At 40.0% G+C, this 17,869-nt stretch overlaps 1 protein-coding gene across 12 annotated transcripts in view; it reads left to right on the forward strand.

Annotated features, from left to right (window-relative positions):
* The window catches only part of RBMS1 (RNA binding motif single stranded interacting protein 1), a 212,987-nt gene that overhangs the window by 167,756 nt on the left and 27,362 nt on the right, over window positions 1–17,869 (forward strand). For all 12 annotated transcript variants that reach the window (XM_067741762.1, XM_067741773.1, XM_067741764.1 and 9 more), the window contains 3 exons: window positions 1,651–1,709; window positions 7,138–7,229; window positions 16,883–17,040. In XM_067741762.1, the coding sequence (XP_067597863.1) occupies window positions 1,651–1,709; window positions 7,138–7,229; window positions 16,883–17,040 (309 nt within the window). The remainder of the gene's footprint in view (window positions 1–1,650; window positions 1,710–7,137; window positions 7,230–16,882; window positions 17,041–17,869) is intronic.

The following is a 17,869-nucleotide window of genomic DNA, read 5'->3' on the forward strand; positions in this document are numbered from 1 at the left end:
CTACATTGGAGTCATACCAGTTTTCTTCTCTACTTTTGCAAAGGGCTGTGATAGGGATGCAGTCTAAAAGCGTTTTCAGCTAAAACTTGTGCAAAGGAGAGCGTGCTGGTACATATCAAGCTGTCCGTAACCTAGGTAGATAAATGGTTGCTATAAGGTGGTCTTTAAATCACTTATTGTTTCTGTTTTGCAGAGTTTAAAAAAATTTTTTTTTGTAAGCTTAATGACCTGTGTTAAGGTTGTTATAAATGCTCAAAATCTCTACAGGGAATTGAAGGTGTTTGTGTAGCCTTATGCCTCTTGGATGTAATTGTCATTTGAACCTTAAATTATCGTTACTTTCACGTGCCCAGTTAGTAATCATTTGATTACCTGATTACACAGAGTGAAGATTAACTGAGGGAGAGAGGTGGCCCAAGCCATTTGTTTCCTCTAGATAAGTATCTTTCAGCTTGTTCAATACATAAAATAGAAACCTGCAACATTTAGAATGTTTTAAAGTGCTGCACAGATACTTCCATTTTCTAAAACTTTTAAGAGTCTTTTTAGTCCTCAGCAGAAATCACGAGAAAGTAGTATTAGAGAAAATGTGAAATTTTTAAAGTAGATACATAGGAAAGTAAAATTTTGGAATTTGCCACATCTAAATGGGGAAATGTCTCAGATACCTCAAGTATGTTATGTGCATTCCCCAAAAACCTAGTAATTTTTAAGAGTTATTTTTCAAAGGTTTTTCTTCTCCGTTTTTAGAAGACAAACATAGCGGTGCTTTGCATTGTGGTCTGGTCACTGTGAAAGGATGTAGGTAGTACATATATTTCAACTCTGCTGCCCCTTTGTTTCTGATAGCAGTACCCTCAATTTTAATATTCTGAATTTTTTTCCTTCTTCTCCCAACTTCTGTTGTACATTAAGGAATTTGAACACATTTTTCATACAGACCCTCATAAAAGTAATGCTTAATTCCTGATTCATTGGTTTATATTTTTGCATTGCCTATTTCTTGCACACACATGCCCACACACACATTAGTGAGTACACCGTATAACTATTATTACAGCATTAAAAGAGGTCTTAATAAAGGTATTTATAAACAGTTGTCAAAATCTTAGGTAAAAAAGACCTGTTTTAAATAACACATCAAGTGTGTTAAAGATATATACACATACGCACCTTTCTGTGGTGATCTAGAGCCATGCAGAGCTGCCTGCAAAAGCAAAATGAATAGATAAGACCCAGGCAGCTTTCCCACCGTGATTAGTTCATAAAGGCTATGTTGATCTTAGTACTTTCCATTAACACTTCTGTAGCCTTGCCTTTGGGTTTGTATTTGACCACAGACATGGTGTTACTAGACGAAACTATTTTTATAGAGCTCATATTCCATTTTTTTGGTCCCAAGATCATCAGGTAAGTACCTGATTCCTCAAAGCTAAACATCAAACTGTAATCCAGAGATTCAAATGAGAGGCCTAGCTGTTACCCCTTTTTAGTTTAGTTTGTGTTTAGAATTCTCATTTCCCGTCCCCTAGTAAAGAACATTTTGTACTTGAAAGTTTGCAGTTGTTTGATAAGTGTGTGTGTTCTCTGGACTTAGACATTAATAAAGGTTCCTCAATTATAACTTCTTTTTTCTCTTTTTTTCCTTAGATATGGGAAAATTGTTTCCACGAAGGCAATTTTGGATAAGACAACGAACAAATGCAAAGGTATGTTTCGTTGGCTGTTGATTTGCTAAATCAGGGCTTTAGAAAAATAATGGAATTTTAAACTTGATCTTTGGTTTCAAAACTACCTCCATTTATTAAAATCCAAATCTTACATGTCACCCAGTTTCTGTCTTGCACAGTGTCGGCATATTGCTTGCGTTTGTCCCTGGTTGAGTTTTGGCTGGAAACCCAACAGCAGCTAGCCCTTTGCCAGAATCCCAGATTTGATGCCAGTAGAGTTAACATGCAAAATACCGGCTGGCATTTATCCCCTGCTCTTAAAAGGGGAGTAGAGTTAGAAAATAGCTTTTCTTTGCTGAGGCTGAGGAGATTAGAGCTGCTTACTGAAGACCATTGGACTGCACTAAAGAACTGAAAAGATTACATATTGTGCAAATTGGCTCTATTAATTAGAGTAGTTTTAAGCAGTACTTAATTACATGTTTCAATACTCCCAATTGTTCTCTGCTGAATGCCTGTTGACAATATTGGCAGCGGGGAGGAGAGAACCATTTTCACTGACCGAATTGTAATAGGGAGGGGAGGTCATACGCCCCTTTGAAATATGCTGCTGCATTAATTTGATGCACTGACCTTCAGTTTTCCGTGTAATTAGGATGAGCTCATGCGGCTCCATGAGCTGGAAGAGGAGGCGTCTGGAGTAGGCAGCACTGATGCTCTGTGGTTCTGACTTTTAATGATCCAGCATCTTAACAATAGGCATGTGATTTCTAGGAAAGGGGAAGAATGGAGTCAGCTGACTTTGAGTCTAACGACTGACCCCGTGAATTGAAATAAGGTTGACAGGAATAGGCAGAGAAGGCAAATCTCCTCATTAATTAGACCCCAATTTTTCAAGCAGTGGTGATGGCTGTGGCTTAGCACAATCTGAAAAAGGCAGAGAACATAAATGAAGCCTCTGGATGGTATGGTAGGGCCTCACCATAGAAGCCAGCCGTTTCCTTTAATCTGGACTTGAAGTGATTCATTGTATTTCTGTCTCTTCTTCAAAGCTCCTGAATTTAAAGGAGCTATTGTGGCAAATATCTAAGCCCATGTTTAGTCAACATGGCACATTCAGGCAGTTTTGCCTTAGGACGGTGAATAGAGCAATGCTTTACGTAGAGTGGTACTCAATTAATATTTTCAGTGAGTTAAACTGGAGAGAGTCAAATTGTAGACTGAAATGTCTACCCAGTTACCAGATTAGTCTTGTTTACCATATTTTAAAATGGGTGAGCAGGGACACAGAAAAAAACCTTTTGGTTTTATAACAAAAAAAAACCGGACTCTTGCAGGTATAAAACAGGAAGCTGATCTCAGCATTTGTTTCAAACCAAGAGAGAAATCACAGTAGACAAGTCGTTTTATAACCTTACCCTTCCTTTCTTCCTCCTCACCTCCCCAACCCCCTTACCCCAAAAAGAAGTCTTCGCAGCAGATCAGTGTGTTAAAAAAAGCACAGCTGCCCTAGTTACGTGAGAGAGAGGACCCAGAGGCCTCCCTGGGTGAATTCTCTGCCACACCTCTACACTGGACACGCTACTGTTATACACTCTTTTCCAGCAAGACCCTATTGCCTGGAAGCCAAAACTCCACAAAATGCTTAGCATGATCTGGAAAAGGTACAAGTAAAGAAATACTAAAGCTAAACTGAACATCATAATACAAACCCATGATATTTGGGAAGGGTCCGAAGATAAGTGGAGAGATTTTGGGGCCTTCTAAATAAGGATAAGAATAATTCAGCACTGGTTTTCAATACATGTCTCCTGTAGATGTTCTCCTAAATTGAGTCTCAGGAGAGACTGCCTTATGTCGGGGGTGGGGGGGTGGCGATGAGAGAAACCTTCTGAGTCTCTTTGTGTCACACAGGCCTCTCAGGAAGAAATAGCAACAGATATCTGGGGTGTGGGTGAGTGAGTGAGGGGGAGAGAGTAAGCAAGAATGGGTTTATAAAATTCTGGGAGGGAGAATGAAAGAGCTCCTGAAAAATAGTAATTTTAGGACAAATGAGAAAAAATAACACAGCATAGCTCATAATAAAGACAGATAACATGTTAGCCATGTTACAGATAACTTGAGAAGGTGGGTAGGTGGATGGATGGATGAATATAGGTAATGCTTAAGAGGTTATTAGTATAAATGGAAAGTGCTTGTGTTGTATACAGTTTTTTGAGAGTTGAACAGATCAAAGAATTTTATACCTGGAAATTAGAGACCTTATAGGTCATAGAACACTTTTTGGCACAAAACTTTTTTTTTTTTTTTTTTTGCGGTACGCGGGCCTCTCACCGTTGTGGCCTCTCCCACTGCAGAGCAGAGGCTCTGGACGCGCAGGCTCAGTGGCCATGGCTCACGGGTCCAGCCGCACCGCGGTATGTGGGATCTTCCCAGACCGGGGCACGAACCCGTGTCCCCTGCATCGGCAGGTGGACTCTCAACCACTGCGCCACCAGGGAAGCCCCACAAAACATATTTTGAAGCCTCTCTCCAGAAGACAGAATTAAGCTGAAGGAAATATTGCTCTGAATAACATGTTATCGTAGTTATTAAGTTTAAAAATTCACTATTCAGTTGCTCTTCTACCTTTCAATTTTTGTCAGTTTTTGGCCAAGAAAAGGTATTTAAATGCTTTTCAGCACTGGAATATATGGTAGTTCAGGACCAAAAAAAAAAAAAAAAGCTTACAGCGGATTGATTGTGACACCCGACTGGTTAATTATCAATGTTTACAGAGTTGCATATAAGACCAGAAAACACACACACACACACACACACACACACAGACATAAAATGGGTGAGGATAAGTCAGACCAAAGGGAAAATAGGGGTAAGAGCAGGAAACTCCATGTTACTATAGAAATAGCCCTGTATTTCTTAGTTGCCAAAGCAAAAATGAACATACCTATTCCCATGATTCAGTAATCACAATGTAGAATAAAATCCAAGAAGCAGGAATACCATAACTGTTCCTGGTCCTGAGACCTGAGAAGAATCCTCTTGGGGGTCCAGTGAGAGGGTGCTGTGTTACTTAGTTTATCCCACCTTCAGAAATATCTGTGTACATATTTATATAATGAAACCCATGGAACCTGTGAAACTCATTTATATACTCTTATACTTACTTGAAAGTAATATAATAGAGGAAATGAAAGAGCCCAGGGTTGCATGCTTACCTGTTATATTTGTTTTTCAGCAAATATTTAATGAAACAGCTATGTAGTAGACATTGGGCAAGGCCAGAAAAGGTTATAAACAGTTAACTAAAAATGCAACCATTATGGATTTTTCCTAATAAGGAAATAACAGATAAAATAATACTAATATTACCTGAATGAATATCAGTTTCAACTACATGAATATCAAACCTGAGATCTTCTGTTTATTGTAATTTATTGACAACAGCAAAATTAAGGAGGGTGTCTTAAATATCCATCAGTAGAAGTTACATCATTTCAGTGTAGTTGGGTGTTCATTTATGACCTGCTTAAATCGTATTTGGTAGTAAAATATGTATGAGAGTGAGAGAGTGAGTATGTGTGTGCCTGTGTGTACCTTCATAACGGGTTGCATGTTAGCATTAACGACAGATTTCTAAAAAAATTCCAAAATACGTTTAACCTGACTTCTAACCTGGCTGTTGAGTAGCGTTCTCTGCTTTTACTTGGGTCAGCCTCTTCTTTTTCTTTCCAACCTGGCTATTTCTCCATTCACTGTCAAAATCAGATTAGGCCTTATTCCAACCCAATTCCAAGTACTCGAAGGAAGCTGCTGCTTGTTTCAGCTTTGACACTTCTGTCTCCTAAAACATCTATTTCTGTAATCCATAGTCTAGTTCACTAGTTTTGTTACCAGGCAATATTTTTGGTATTAATACTGCACACTCACCTTTGGACTACTTCTGAAGTTTCTGTTTGGTCTTGTTGATGCATATATTTGCCTATTTTGACTTAGTTTCTTCCTGTGTAAACGACTGTAGCTTTATAATATCTGCAACTGAATGATAGGGCTGGCCCCTCTTCTCTGCAACCTCCAAACAGGGCTTTTCTTTTTCAAAATATTCTTCCTCATTTAAAATTAATTTGATGGGCTTCCCTGGTGGCGCAGTGGTTGAGAGTCCGCCTGCCGATGCAGGGGACAAGGGTTCGTGCCCCGGTCCGGGAAGATCCCACATGCCGCGGAGCGGCTGGGCCCGTGAGCCATGGCCGCTGAGCCTGCACGTCCGGAGCCTGTGCTCCGCAACGGGAGAGGCCACAACAGTGAGAGGCCCACGTACCGCAAAAAATAAATAAATAAATTAAGAAAATAAAATTAATTTGATAATAGGTTTGAATTCCAAGGAAATCTCTGTTGGTATTTTTGCCTGGTACCCTGATCTTTTAAACAGTGCGCTAAATAGAATTGACCCTTTTCTCATAACTTAAGAGTTACAGTGACAAATCAGTGACTGCCTGATGTAATGCAGTGATGCTTATGGATCAGTGAAGTTCATGGAGCTGTTTGCTCATATGCTGCTTGAAGGCCTGTTCTTTGTATAGTCTTCCTCTTTTCTTGATTGCTCTTCATTTTCACTAACAATTAGCATATGGATACCATCCATGTGATCATTTTGTAGCAGCCCTACCCTCAACCCGACCCTTTTTCCCCATTATTTCTTGCTTTTGATTTGTCGTGGCCAGGCAGAATAGCTGACCAGCTTATTTAAAATGTTTGAAAAGCTGTGGATAAATAAGCTTTGAACCAGGACCTCTCTTAGGAGGTTATTTATTTATTTGTTTTATTATGTTTTGTTTTTAGACTTTAGGACATGAACTGCTAAAACAGCTATTTTGGGTTTCTGGAGCCATCCCCCCCCCCCTTTATTTATTTTGAAGAGATCATGAGCTCTATTTTAGATAAATAATGATATTTTTAACCAAGTTCTAACATTTAGATTATTTTATATTGGGGGTATCCAGTGGTTGTACTTAACTTATTTGAAAAATAAAATGTAGTCTACAGAATAAACATACACTTGGAAGCTCTGTAGGATAGCACCATCTTTCTTACCAAATTATTAAAAATGCTACTTCTCTGAAGTTGATTTTTTTTTTCCTTTTTTTTTTTAAAATCTTGGTATAACTCAGATGTCTTTTTTTTTCTGCCAGTAAGTACAGGACACCTGAGAAAAAGATCTGGAAAAGGAAAAAAACTGTTTGTTTCTTCCTTTTTTTTTTAAACTTTGAAGGGAAAGTTGCCTAGCCCGTGATAGATGGGGAAGGACAGCTCAAGGAGGATGTTGCATTGCGGCTGTAAAGCTTGAGACATGTCAGAACGTCAGGGCTTTCATTTCTGTTGCCTGCATCAGAGACCAAATGGAGTCATCCTTTTCCTCTATGTAATCATAAAATAATGGCTTAAACACTAAGTGTGTTTTGCATTTCAGGTTATGGTTTTGTCGACTTTGACAGTCCTGCAGCAGCTCAGAAGGCTGTGTCTGCCCTGAAGGCAAGTGGGGTTCAAGCTCAAATGGCAAAGGTGAGTTGAGAGCCAGTACTCACTGCTCTGGTCTCTGGCTTTGGTTCTGAAGCTAGATACGTGGCTTTTCCTGTCACCATCCAAGTTCTTCCTTCCATCCCAGTGAGCCACAGTTACCTGTGGACACTTGTCCCGTGCCTTCGCATCCTCAATGGTAGCTATTGTGCCAAAGACTGTTCCTCATAAATTTATATGTGAAGAAGGGTTTTATAACTGTATAAAATTTTACATAGCAGATTATGTAACCCGCTAAGTAGATGGAGAAATAGCACCAGATTTTCTCAGGTAAGTGGGTACTTGTGGGCTGAAGCTCTGTACTGTATTTTTAAAAATAATTTTAAAATGTCAGTGCTTAAGGAATTAATACATTTTAGAAACACTTCCGAAGGTAATTGTGTATAGAATGTCATATTATGAAAGAATAACAAAATACAATCACATATGTATGCGTTGTACAAATATACTAGTAGTTTTAATGCAATGTAAGCTACAGATACTATTTCCTCTGTGTAAAAGTCAGTGATTTTTAGACATTGGTCATTTATGGATTATAAATCTTCTCTTTAGTGGTTCTGCAGTAGCTTTATTCAGGACTTGTTTTGATGAACTCTTAATCACTGAAGTGGTATTTATGCTCCAGTCTTATTGCCTAAATGTAAACTTGGCATACCTAGTGCCAAGTGCATACCTAGTGCCTAAAGTGCATTTATATCATACCTAGTGCCTAAAGTGCATTTATTAAGATACTCATACAATTATGTACATATTTTTTTATTTGTGGTTTTTGAATTGCTACAGAACATATTTTCAAGTTTGAAACTTGACAGTTTGATATCTTGTATATTCTTTTCAAAAGATCGATAATTTTATATTATCTAGTGTCTTGAAGTACAGAGGAAAGTAATTTTGTGCTGTCCTCTGCTGCTTCTGAAGAGTAGCATGTGGTCATTCCCTGAAGGGTATTCACATTTCCATAAGGAAAGAAGATTTATGGAAGTTAAAGAACCCTGGTTGAGACAAGTTACCTGCTAAGACCTTAAAGCTGTTGAAGGACATATATGCAGCTACCAGGATAGAGATTTACCTTGATTAAAAGATCAGCATGGGGCTTCCCTGGTGGTGCAGTGGTTGAGAGTCCACCTGCCGACACAGGGGACGAGGGTTTGTGCCCCGGTCCGGGAAGATCCCACGTGCCGCGGAGCGGCTGGGCCCGTGAGCCGTGGCCGCTGAGCCTGCGCGTCCGGAGCCTGTGCTCCGCAACGGGAGAGGCCACAACAGTGAGAGGCCCGCGTACCGCAAAAAAAAAAAAAAAAAAAAAATCAGCGTGAATAAAGATTTCAGGAATTGATGAAAGGGATCACCTTTCTAAAGTAATCCTTGACTTTTAATATTTTTAGACCTTTGGATTGAGTTGGACTTATTTCAGATGTTTTTAAACTCCAGAGGAAGAAGCTAAAATAAACAAACTGTAAATACTAAGCCGTGATTTTTAGATTACTTGTCCATAATATACAGCAGTTTCCTGTGGTATTGTTGAAAGACAGTGATTATGAGGCTTGAAATATATTTAATTGTGAGTATGCAATATCTAAGTTGTGTATGATTTACAGAATGTTTAATACGCCTATGTAAACAATGGGTAACCATACATTTTCTAAGCAGGACTTTTAAGGCACAGTTGGAAAAGGGCTCTATCTTTCCCTCTGTTCTGTCCATTTCCTCTACTCTGTGAAGCTCCTGTTTCTTCTTCTCATGGATAAAATCTAGGGCAGGTCCCATGACTTTTCTGGCTACTCTCGTAATTTTGAAAAGTTCCTTGAGTTGCTTCTTTCATTTCAGGTCTTTCTGGTTAATTTTTTTCAGTAGAATGCCCCTTAATTGTTTTCATATCCAAATTTCAGGGAACATAATTGTCTTTCAGTACATTTTCAGCCTTTCTATATGTATTTACACCAATCTCAGTACAATATTTTAAACAAGATGTTTAAGGGGGAAATCTCAGGTTATATTCCAAATACAGTTTGTAAATGTCAGAATTGTGTAGAGGTTTCGAGAACTCTGCTGAGAGTCAGCAAAAAGGGATGTGTGTCTTGGGTGCCGCTGGTGCTAAGAGAAATGACAACTTACAAAGCAGTTGTCTGCTAACAACCATATTGATAATTTGGTGATCAAGAAGTGATATTTTAGGGCTTCCCTGGTGGCGCAGTCGTTGAGAGTCCGCCTGCCGATGCAGGGGACATGGGTTCGTGCCCCAGTCCGGGAGGATCCCACATGCCGCGGAGCAGCTAGGCCCGTGAGAGGGAGAGGCCACAGCAGTGAGAGGCCTGTGTACTGCAAAAAACAAAAACAAAGTGATATTTTAAAAGTTTACATCCCAATATAACCATGTATTACGTGTATACAGACACACGTGCAGATGTGTAACAAATGTATTTAGTTGCATTTTAGGAAATTGGGGGTTGTGATTAATGGTAATACATTATACTTCTTACTTGAAATAATATGAAATAGGCTCTTGGTTAACATTTTGATGCTGAATGTCTGATTTTTTTTTTTTAAGAACACACTTCCAATGCTAAGTGTGTGATACCTATAATTGAAATGTCCAATCCTGTTTATTTGACAAAATTTTGAGTGCCGTATAATATTAAAACTTCTCCCTTCCCCCAGCTCTGGTCTGCTCTAAGTAGTAAGCTTGTCCTGGGATGGGAGCATGGTTAGTTTCTTTCCTATTTCCCAAATGTGTGTCTTTCCCACTCTTCCATAGCTAGCTGTGGTTTCTAACCCCTCCAAGGTTGGAGCAGTGGCAAAGGATGGGAAAGTTTCTTGACCTGACAATTATGTGATATGGTGTTGATTTCTCTGGGCAGACAGAGAACTGATGCTTTCCTTAGTAGAATGCTTTGCTCTCTCCCCTGTAGTTCCTTCAAGCTAGAGAAGACGTGTCCTCAGGCTGTTAGCCTCAGCTCCTGAGAATCTAAGGGTCTGCCTTCAGCCCCTTTCTTCTAGGGCCTTCTAATCCTTCAAGACAGCCTTCCTGGAAGGCTCTAACACAACCCTGGGCCAACTCTACCTGTGTGGCCCACATTGATGTGTTTGCCAGCTGTCTGTGGGAGACTAGTTACCTCCCAATTGCACTTATAGGCCCCTTCAACCAGCCTTTGCCTTTTAGATTCCTCAGGCGTAAGTCAGACATTGATTCATTGTATCCACCAAGCTCCAGAGGTCACAGACCATGCCTCCTGAGGGGTCTGTTGAAGCCCCTCTTGCTGGACTGGCAGTGATGGGGGAAGCAGCCCCTGTGGTGGGACTCAGAACGCATCAGCGGTTCTCTCCACATGCGTGTTCATTCCACCCTCTCCAGTCCCTCCCAGGCAGACGAGAGGTGGGTGGTCAGCTGAGCCTCTCAAGCCAGATCTCAGCCACTCCTATGCAGACTTTGTGTAGGTGGTCTGGTTTCTCACTCTGGCACGTGGGCATGCCTGAAACCCATTTTTTGGTGACTTCTGCTGAAACAAAGTTAGAAAGAGGGCTATTTTAACAACCTGCTCCAGGTACTACAGAGGCCTTTTTTAGAGCGGCCCCATGAACACTTACCTAGGCATCTTTTCAGTGCCGGTGATATTGAATAGCATAATATATTAAATATATCCTGTTTGAAGAAGTCTTTACAATGCATTTAGTCAGAACCGGACTGGGCATAGATTGGCACTGTACGTTGTGTCAACAGTGCACTTTGAATGCCAGCTTTCCCGTGGACTGTTAATGAGCACTGTTCAAAGACCTCCTTAGGTGGCTTGGACTGTAAATTGGCTAGGAAAAGTGATCCCTTCCTACATCATCTGTAGGGAGGGAACAATGCACGGGTTCAGAGAGGCTGGCAGTGTGCCAACATTCTGCACGGTGTGAATTTCTTCGGGTCTCTGTAGGATGACTGAGTTTCCTGGACCTGATTTCTTTTTTATTATATCATTAAAGTTACAAAAGGTATTTTGAATGCTATAGGGTCCATTGTTCTGTGCCACGGAACCATGGGTTTGAGTATCAGGAGTTGACTTACCCCCTTTATGCTGACTGGATAAAGGAGCATCTGGCATGTACCTTTTGTGGAGACAGTTTATAAAAGTTTAGGTCTGGCTCCCATGTTTGGGTGATAAGGGACCTGTCACTGTCCACTTTCCTCTAGTGAATTAATCTGGACACTATAAAGTTTTGAAAATTCACATTGCCACATATTAAAGGCTTGCTTTCTTACATAATCAGAAAAAATTAAGGGACATTCCACTAGGCGAGTCTGGGGAGTGGGGGAGAATATAATATTGTTTGACACTTTGACTACCGGAGTTGAAAAAGAACTCCACAGATACTCAAAACTGAATTATAAAGCTACAATTGGAGAGCGTTGGACAACAATGGTTGTTTCTTATACGTGTTTTAATTTCAGTGCCTTGCTTGGTACTTGGCCTATGGTAGATATCAAATGTTTGTTTTATTGATGATCAAAGAAGCCAATTAAGCAAGAGAAAAACTTCCCAGTTCGGGCAGATATGGAGAGATAGCAATGGGACATTTAAAAATTGTATTTATTGAGTCTATCGAGTGCCCTGATGAAATTTACCAAAGGTTTTCCAAAAGGCTCGAGGTTAAACTTGAGCCATGTATGTTAAACTTGGCATTTGTTTCAAATGTGTGCATTTTTCAAAATAAAAGACTCAATCTATGAAAAGAAGAAAAAAACCTCAGATAACGAGCTGAAAAGATATAAAACTCAAGTCAACATTGGTGATATCTGTTAATAGAGTGACTTCTGTAGGCCTTTCCGCAATACCTCTTTAAGACCTGCTGGGGGTCGGCGGATCGCCCTGTGTTATTTGCCTAGCTGTATGCTCGCACTTTTTTCAGTAAATAGGCAGTCAAAGGAGCAGGAATTTAATCGCCCTTCCACACAGAGGTCTACCATGCTTCAAGCAGTTTGCATTCACGTGCCCATAAGCAGCTATCTGCTGGTTGGTGAACCTACTCAGTACAAGAGAAAACAGATATCTGGTCTTCCTGCCAGGTCCCTTTCTTGAATTTTAGGAACCATTCCACACGCATAGGGAGGTTTTTGTTAATTTCTTTCAGATGATGACTGAGTGCTTTACACCATGAGGGACCTCCAAGCCCCACTTTTCTACTCAAGTGAACATTAGTGGCCATTTATCCCTCTCATGGCCAATGTGGGATCCAAGTGTTCTACCTGTTAAAGAAGCCATTGAACACTTTCCATGCCTAGGGATATAAAGAGGCCTGTTAGCCCCATTTTTATGTCTGACCACCCATAATTTACAGAAAAATTGTTTTTTGACATAGCATTGTATGTAATAAAACAGAGTTACGGTTGTCCCTGATTTTAAAGGGGCGAAATTACCCTTATTCAAGAACCACTCTCACGTAGTACAAGTACTGTATGTTCCGTTTACTAGGAATGTATGGTGATTAGAATGCATGGACCCTTTGGTGATCAGATATTCTTGTGGCCATTGCTGCCAGCTTGGAGTTGCTTCTCTTTTTTGTTTTGTTTTTTTTTTTTACTTGCAACTTTGTATGCAATGTGTGCAGGATAAGTTGACCATTTGAAAAGAAGGATAAATAATGTTTAGCCCTAGAGGTCATTCCAAATGAAGAGAGCTAGTTGACTGTTTGCTATTGAAAAAAAAGTGTTAAAATCACAGGAAATATCTACCTGTATTTAGTCTATCTTATCTCACTATTCATCATAGAGTGGGTTAGGAGCTCAATTTCCTGATTCTGATTTAGCACTTTTTATTATTTTTTTCTTCATTGGTAAACATTCAAGTTGAATTAACATTTTAAAGAATAACTTTTTTTTTTTTTTTTTTTTGCTGCATTGGGTCTTCATGCAGGCTTTCTCTAGTTGTGGCGAGCGGGGGCTACTCTTCGCTGCGGTGTGCGGGCTCCTCATTGCGGTGGCTTCTCTTGTTGTGGAGCGCATCGTCTAGGCACAGGGGCTTCAGTAGTTGTGGCACGCGGGCTCTAGAGTGCAGGCTCAGTAGTTGTGGCACACGGGCTTAGTTGCTCCGCAGCATGTGGGATCTTCCCGGACCAGGGCTCGAACCCGTGTCCTCTGCATTGGCAGGCAGATTATTAACCACTGTGCCACCAGGGAAGACCCAAGAATAACATTTTTATTAATAGTTTAATAGCAACTAAACCACAGATTTAGAAAGTACTTAGTTACCTACATTGTCAGCCCTTTTGAAAATACTTCGCAGATGACAAAGTCTATGAACATTCTTAAATATTCTTAAATGTTAGTCATTTAGATTTTAATAATTGTAACTCAAAAGGAAAGCTCACGGGCTTCCCTGGTGGCGCAGTGATTGAGAATCCGCCTGCCAATGCAGGGGACACGGATTCGAGCCCTGGTCTGGGAAGATCCCACATGCTGCGGAGCAGCTAAGCCCGTGCGCCACAACTACTGAAGCCCATGAGCCTAGAGCCCGTGCTCCGCAACAGGAGAGGCCACCGTAGTGAGAAGCCTGCGCACCGCAACAAAGAGCCCCTGCTCTCTGCAACTAGAGAAAGCCCACGTGCAGCAACGAAGACTCAACGCAGCCAAAAATAAAATAAATAAATTTATTTTAAAAAAAAGAAAGCTCACAATATTTATGATACATGTTCCTTATGTAACATTTTTTATGCCACATCTTTGTCCAAGGTGTGTTTTAATGCTCTTTAATTAGGGAGTTCCCAGCTTTATTCTGAATCTGACTAAGCATGATTCAGAAATCTTTCTAATAAGATAGACTTGATCACATCACTCCCTTGCTTCTGTGCCTCCAGAGGCTGCAGATTTTTTAGGGCGTGGCTTTCTAGCTGCAGCACAGGGACAAGGCTCCCCCTTCCTCCTCCTCCCCTCACCCAACAAAGTATAACGCCTGAAATCACAGGATAAACATGGCTTATCTTCCTGCAGTGTCAGTATGACTCGAAAGTATTAATTCAGAAATACTGTTTCCATATGAAACAAACTCAAATAGTTAGGGAGTAGATTGCAACATCTACGTGATTTTTTTTTTTTTTTTTTTTTAGATAAAATACAAGCCTTCAAGGAAATGTTGCAGCTCTGGCAAGGCTACTTTATCCTTTGCCCACACACTCTTCAGGATACATAGTCATTCTCTTTCGTGCTAGCATTGCTTAAGTGGAAAGGTTTAAGCAGTGATAACCGACAAAAAAAGTCATACTCCTTGGATAGCTTTTCACAGTCTGGTTTTCAGCCTCATGCCTTATGCTTGTTTCTCAAGTCTCAACTCAATGTCATGCCCTCTGTAAAGTGTTCCCTGATAAAGACAAGCTCCCCTATCTGTCCTCCCATTGTGATATGTATACATCTCTGTTACAGCATTCATTATATGTGTTTCTATCTCCCCAAACTATAAACGGCTAGAAGACAGACCTGGAGTCACAATTATTGTATAAGAGGGTCTGGGATGTACAGGATGCACTATAAATGTCATTGGGCTGTATTAGGCTACAGGACCCCTCAGTGTACCCACTTTCAGAGAGAAATAACCCTATCTGTGTTCACCAACTAAGGACCAGACTTCCACAGGAACAAATACAGTCTTGTGCACTCCAGGAAAGATTCAGGGACTTGGGAGGTTAGAGCCAACATGAGATAGTTAATTGAGGAGCTGCGGATTAATTGGGTGAGGTCAGGGAAGGTAGTGAATAAAGTGGAAATAAGGAATTAAAATTTTAGCTTGTAGTCCACCTGAGAAGAAATTGAAAAATTCAATACCAAAGACCATTTTGTTTTTCCCTTTATTCTGAAGCAATTTATCTATTACTGTCATGCATTTATTAAATCGCTTTACAATTTTTGTACATTAAAGATATGCTTTATGTAATTTTCAGTGGGAGGTTTTGCCGGGCATAAGGTAATCAGTGGTACCACCCTGACTTTATCTACTTTCAGACAGAAGCAAAGGTAGTTGCCATTTTTGTTTAGTCTGTCAAGGGTTAATGAAGTTAAGTTTCTGGCTTGCTACTGAGCACTTGAAATTTTTTAATTTTTTTCCTGGACACAACCGCACTGACACCCCTGAGAGTCTGGGCCACCCAGGTTGGGAGCTTCTGCTCCATACCTTTGGGACTGGCCTGGTAACAGACTGCCTTCTGTCAGAACCAGGAAGTCATAGGGACAGTACTTTCTGCCCATAGTTTCTCAGTCTTTGGTAACTTTAATTCTTGGGACTACCAGGGTATTTGCCATTCCCTAGGATACCAGATTGTTGTTTTAAATCTTAAAGGTCAGTTACTTTTACTTGCAGATCATCTGAAAGGAAAGGTTTTATTTCAGGTTTAATTAATGCCAGGATACATTTGAAAGTAGAGACTTTGTACGAATATGCGTATGTTTCACATATATTTTTAAAGTACTGTGCATTTTGGAAATTTAAATATAATGAGTGTGCTGTTCTGTTGCCTAAGGCTAAGACATCGGTTAATGACTTTGCTAATAGTGCTTGTTAAAGAAAAATCATAAACTTGCATAGTTCAATATGTAAAGATACAAGCGGTAGTAAGATCAAAGGAAAGCCTGTTTTAAAGTTAAGATCATCCTAATCTCACAGTTGCCGAGATGAGTTTTTACTTGGTCAGAAAATATTCCAGATAGCATATAAGCTTATTTCCTGATGATTTAACACCAGACTCAGTAAATATACATAGCTGTTACTGGTTCTCAGAAAACTCAGTTGCTATCTTTGGTTTCAGCTGATTTTACCTCAGCAGTGCAAAGGTGGGTGGGAAATGATCTAATTGCTGCTTTTCGAACTTTCATATGCATTTGTACTGCCTGGAGATCTTATTAAAATGCAGTTTCTGATTCTGTAGGTCTGGGTTGGGGCCTGGAATTCTACATTTCTGGTAAGCTTGCAGGTAATTCCATCCCTGCTGGCCCCTGGATCACTCTTAGAGTAGCAAAGATTTAGCAAAACCCCCTTCCCCCATCTACATTTGAGTTCAGCTTTATCCAGATTCTAAAACTTGTACTGCCTTGAGTCTGTCGTTTTGTATGACTTTGTGGGGTTTTGTTTTTGTTAATTTAGGAAGTCCTCTATTTCCCATTGGTGATCACAACTCAGAGGTAGTAATGACTCTGCTGTAGAGCAAAAGAAGGGAATTTGGGCAAAATCCCACTGGACTTTAGTTGACTTAGTCCAGAATCCGTCGTGTGTTTCTGGATTGAATTATTAGCAGTAACAGCCATTTGTGCAATAGTGTGCCCAAAATGGGCTCCTAAAAATAGTAGTGGAGGAGAGGTTATTTTGTAGAACACTGCAAACAGCTGAGAGTTTTGCTTCCATGAGGGCATCCTCTCCAACTCAGCGACTCCTGCCAGCGCTTCTGCTTCCAAACCTGCCAAGAATGGTTTGGTGGGGTCATGTCTGACCTGCACAGATTGTCCAAGCTTCAGACACTGTTTTCAAGTGTTCTTGGTGACTCGGGTGTTCTGTAGTTCCCATGATCTCACTTGCTAGTACTTTCAAAGGAACTGAGCTAAGAGAGTGGCCAAGTAAAAGTGTGTTCACATATCTCACCTTCTGCTGGAAATTAATAGACAGTTCTCTGTTCGGTTTTAGCAACAGGAACAAGATCCTACCAACTTGTATATTTCTAATTTGCCACTGTCCATGGATGAGCAAGAACTTGAAAATATGCTGAAACCATTTGGACAAGTTATTTCTACAAGGATACTACGTGATTCCAGTGGGACAAGTCGTGGTGTTGGCTTTGCTAGGTAAGCACGCTACCTGTCTTCTTGTCAACAACAGTAGCTCTGCTATATTTCCTGGAAAATAAAAATTGAGCAAGGAGAGAGAATTTAAGCCAGGGTTCTAGGAGCCAGTTGTACCATGAACTTAAATTATGCATAAAAAATCGTTTGCATTTTTCCAAATCTTTTGGAAGCTCATTAGGATTCTTGAACCTGAGGACACTAAATATTTGGTGACCTAGGGGAAGGAAATACCACATGAGCAGTAGTTCTGCAAGTATGTTTCCTTAATAATTTGACTAATTAGATCAAGATGCCTAAACTTCTTAAAAACAACAATCTCAGGCTCCTAAATTTTGTAAATAAATTGGTATTTTTGTCTCGTTAGATGGAACTTTGGTTCATCATCAATAAGGTCAGTGAATTCGATTTTTAAGTGAAATATTTCAAACGCTCAGAAAAGTACAACAGACACCTGTCTAACCCCCCCAAGTGTTACACAAATTGTAACATTTTACAGTTTTTGCCTAGATTTTTTTTTTTAAGAAGTAAAATGTTGCAGATATCTAAACTACCCTCATTCCTTCCATCTTATTTTTATCCCTTCCTCCCCAGAAAGGATACTTCCGTGTAATGGTTAGTTTGCTTCCTTTAAAAACCTTAAACAAAAGAAGCTTTGGTTTTTGACGTAGTTGCAATCTGAAAGCCTGCGTACAAAAACTGATTTTACATCATTTAGCAACCTATTAATACTGTGCAGTAACCGATAACGTCTACATGTCTTAAAGTATTGACTTTGGTTTTGGAGGGGAAATTGCTGACGTTTTACTTTCCTATACATTATCCTATTTGA

This window comes from Pseudorca crassidens, chromosome 6 (genome assembly GCF_039906515.1).
Source record: "Pseudorca crassidens isolate mPseCra1 chromosome 6, mPseCra1.hap1, whole genome shotgun sequence".
In the NCBI taxonomy this organism is placed as follows: Eukaryota; Metazoa; Chordata; class Mammalia; order Artiodactyla; family Delphinidae; genus Pseudorca; species Pseudorca crassidens.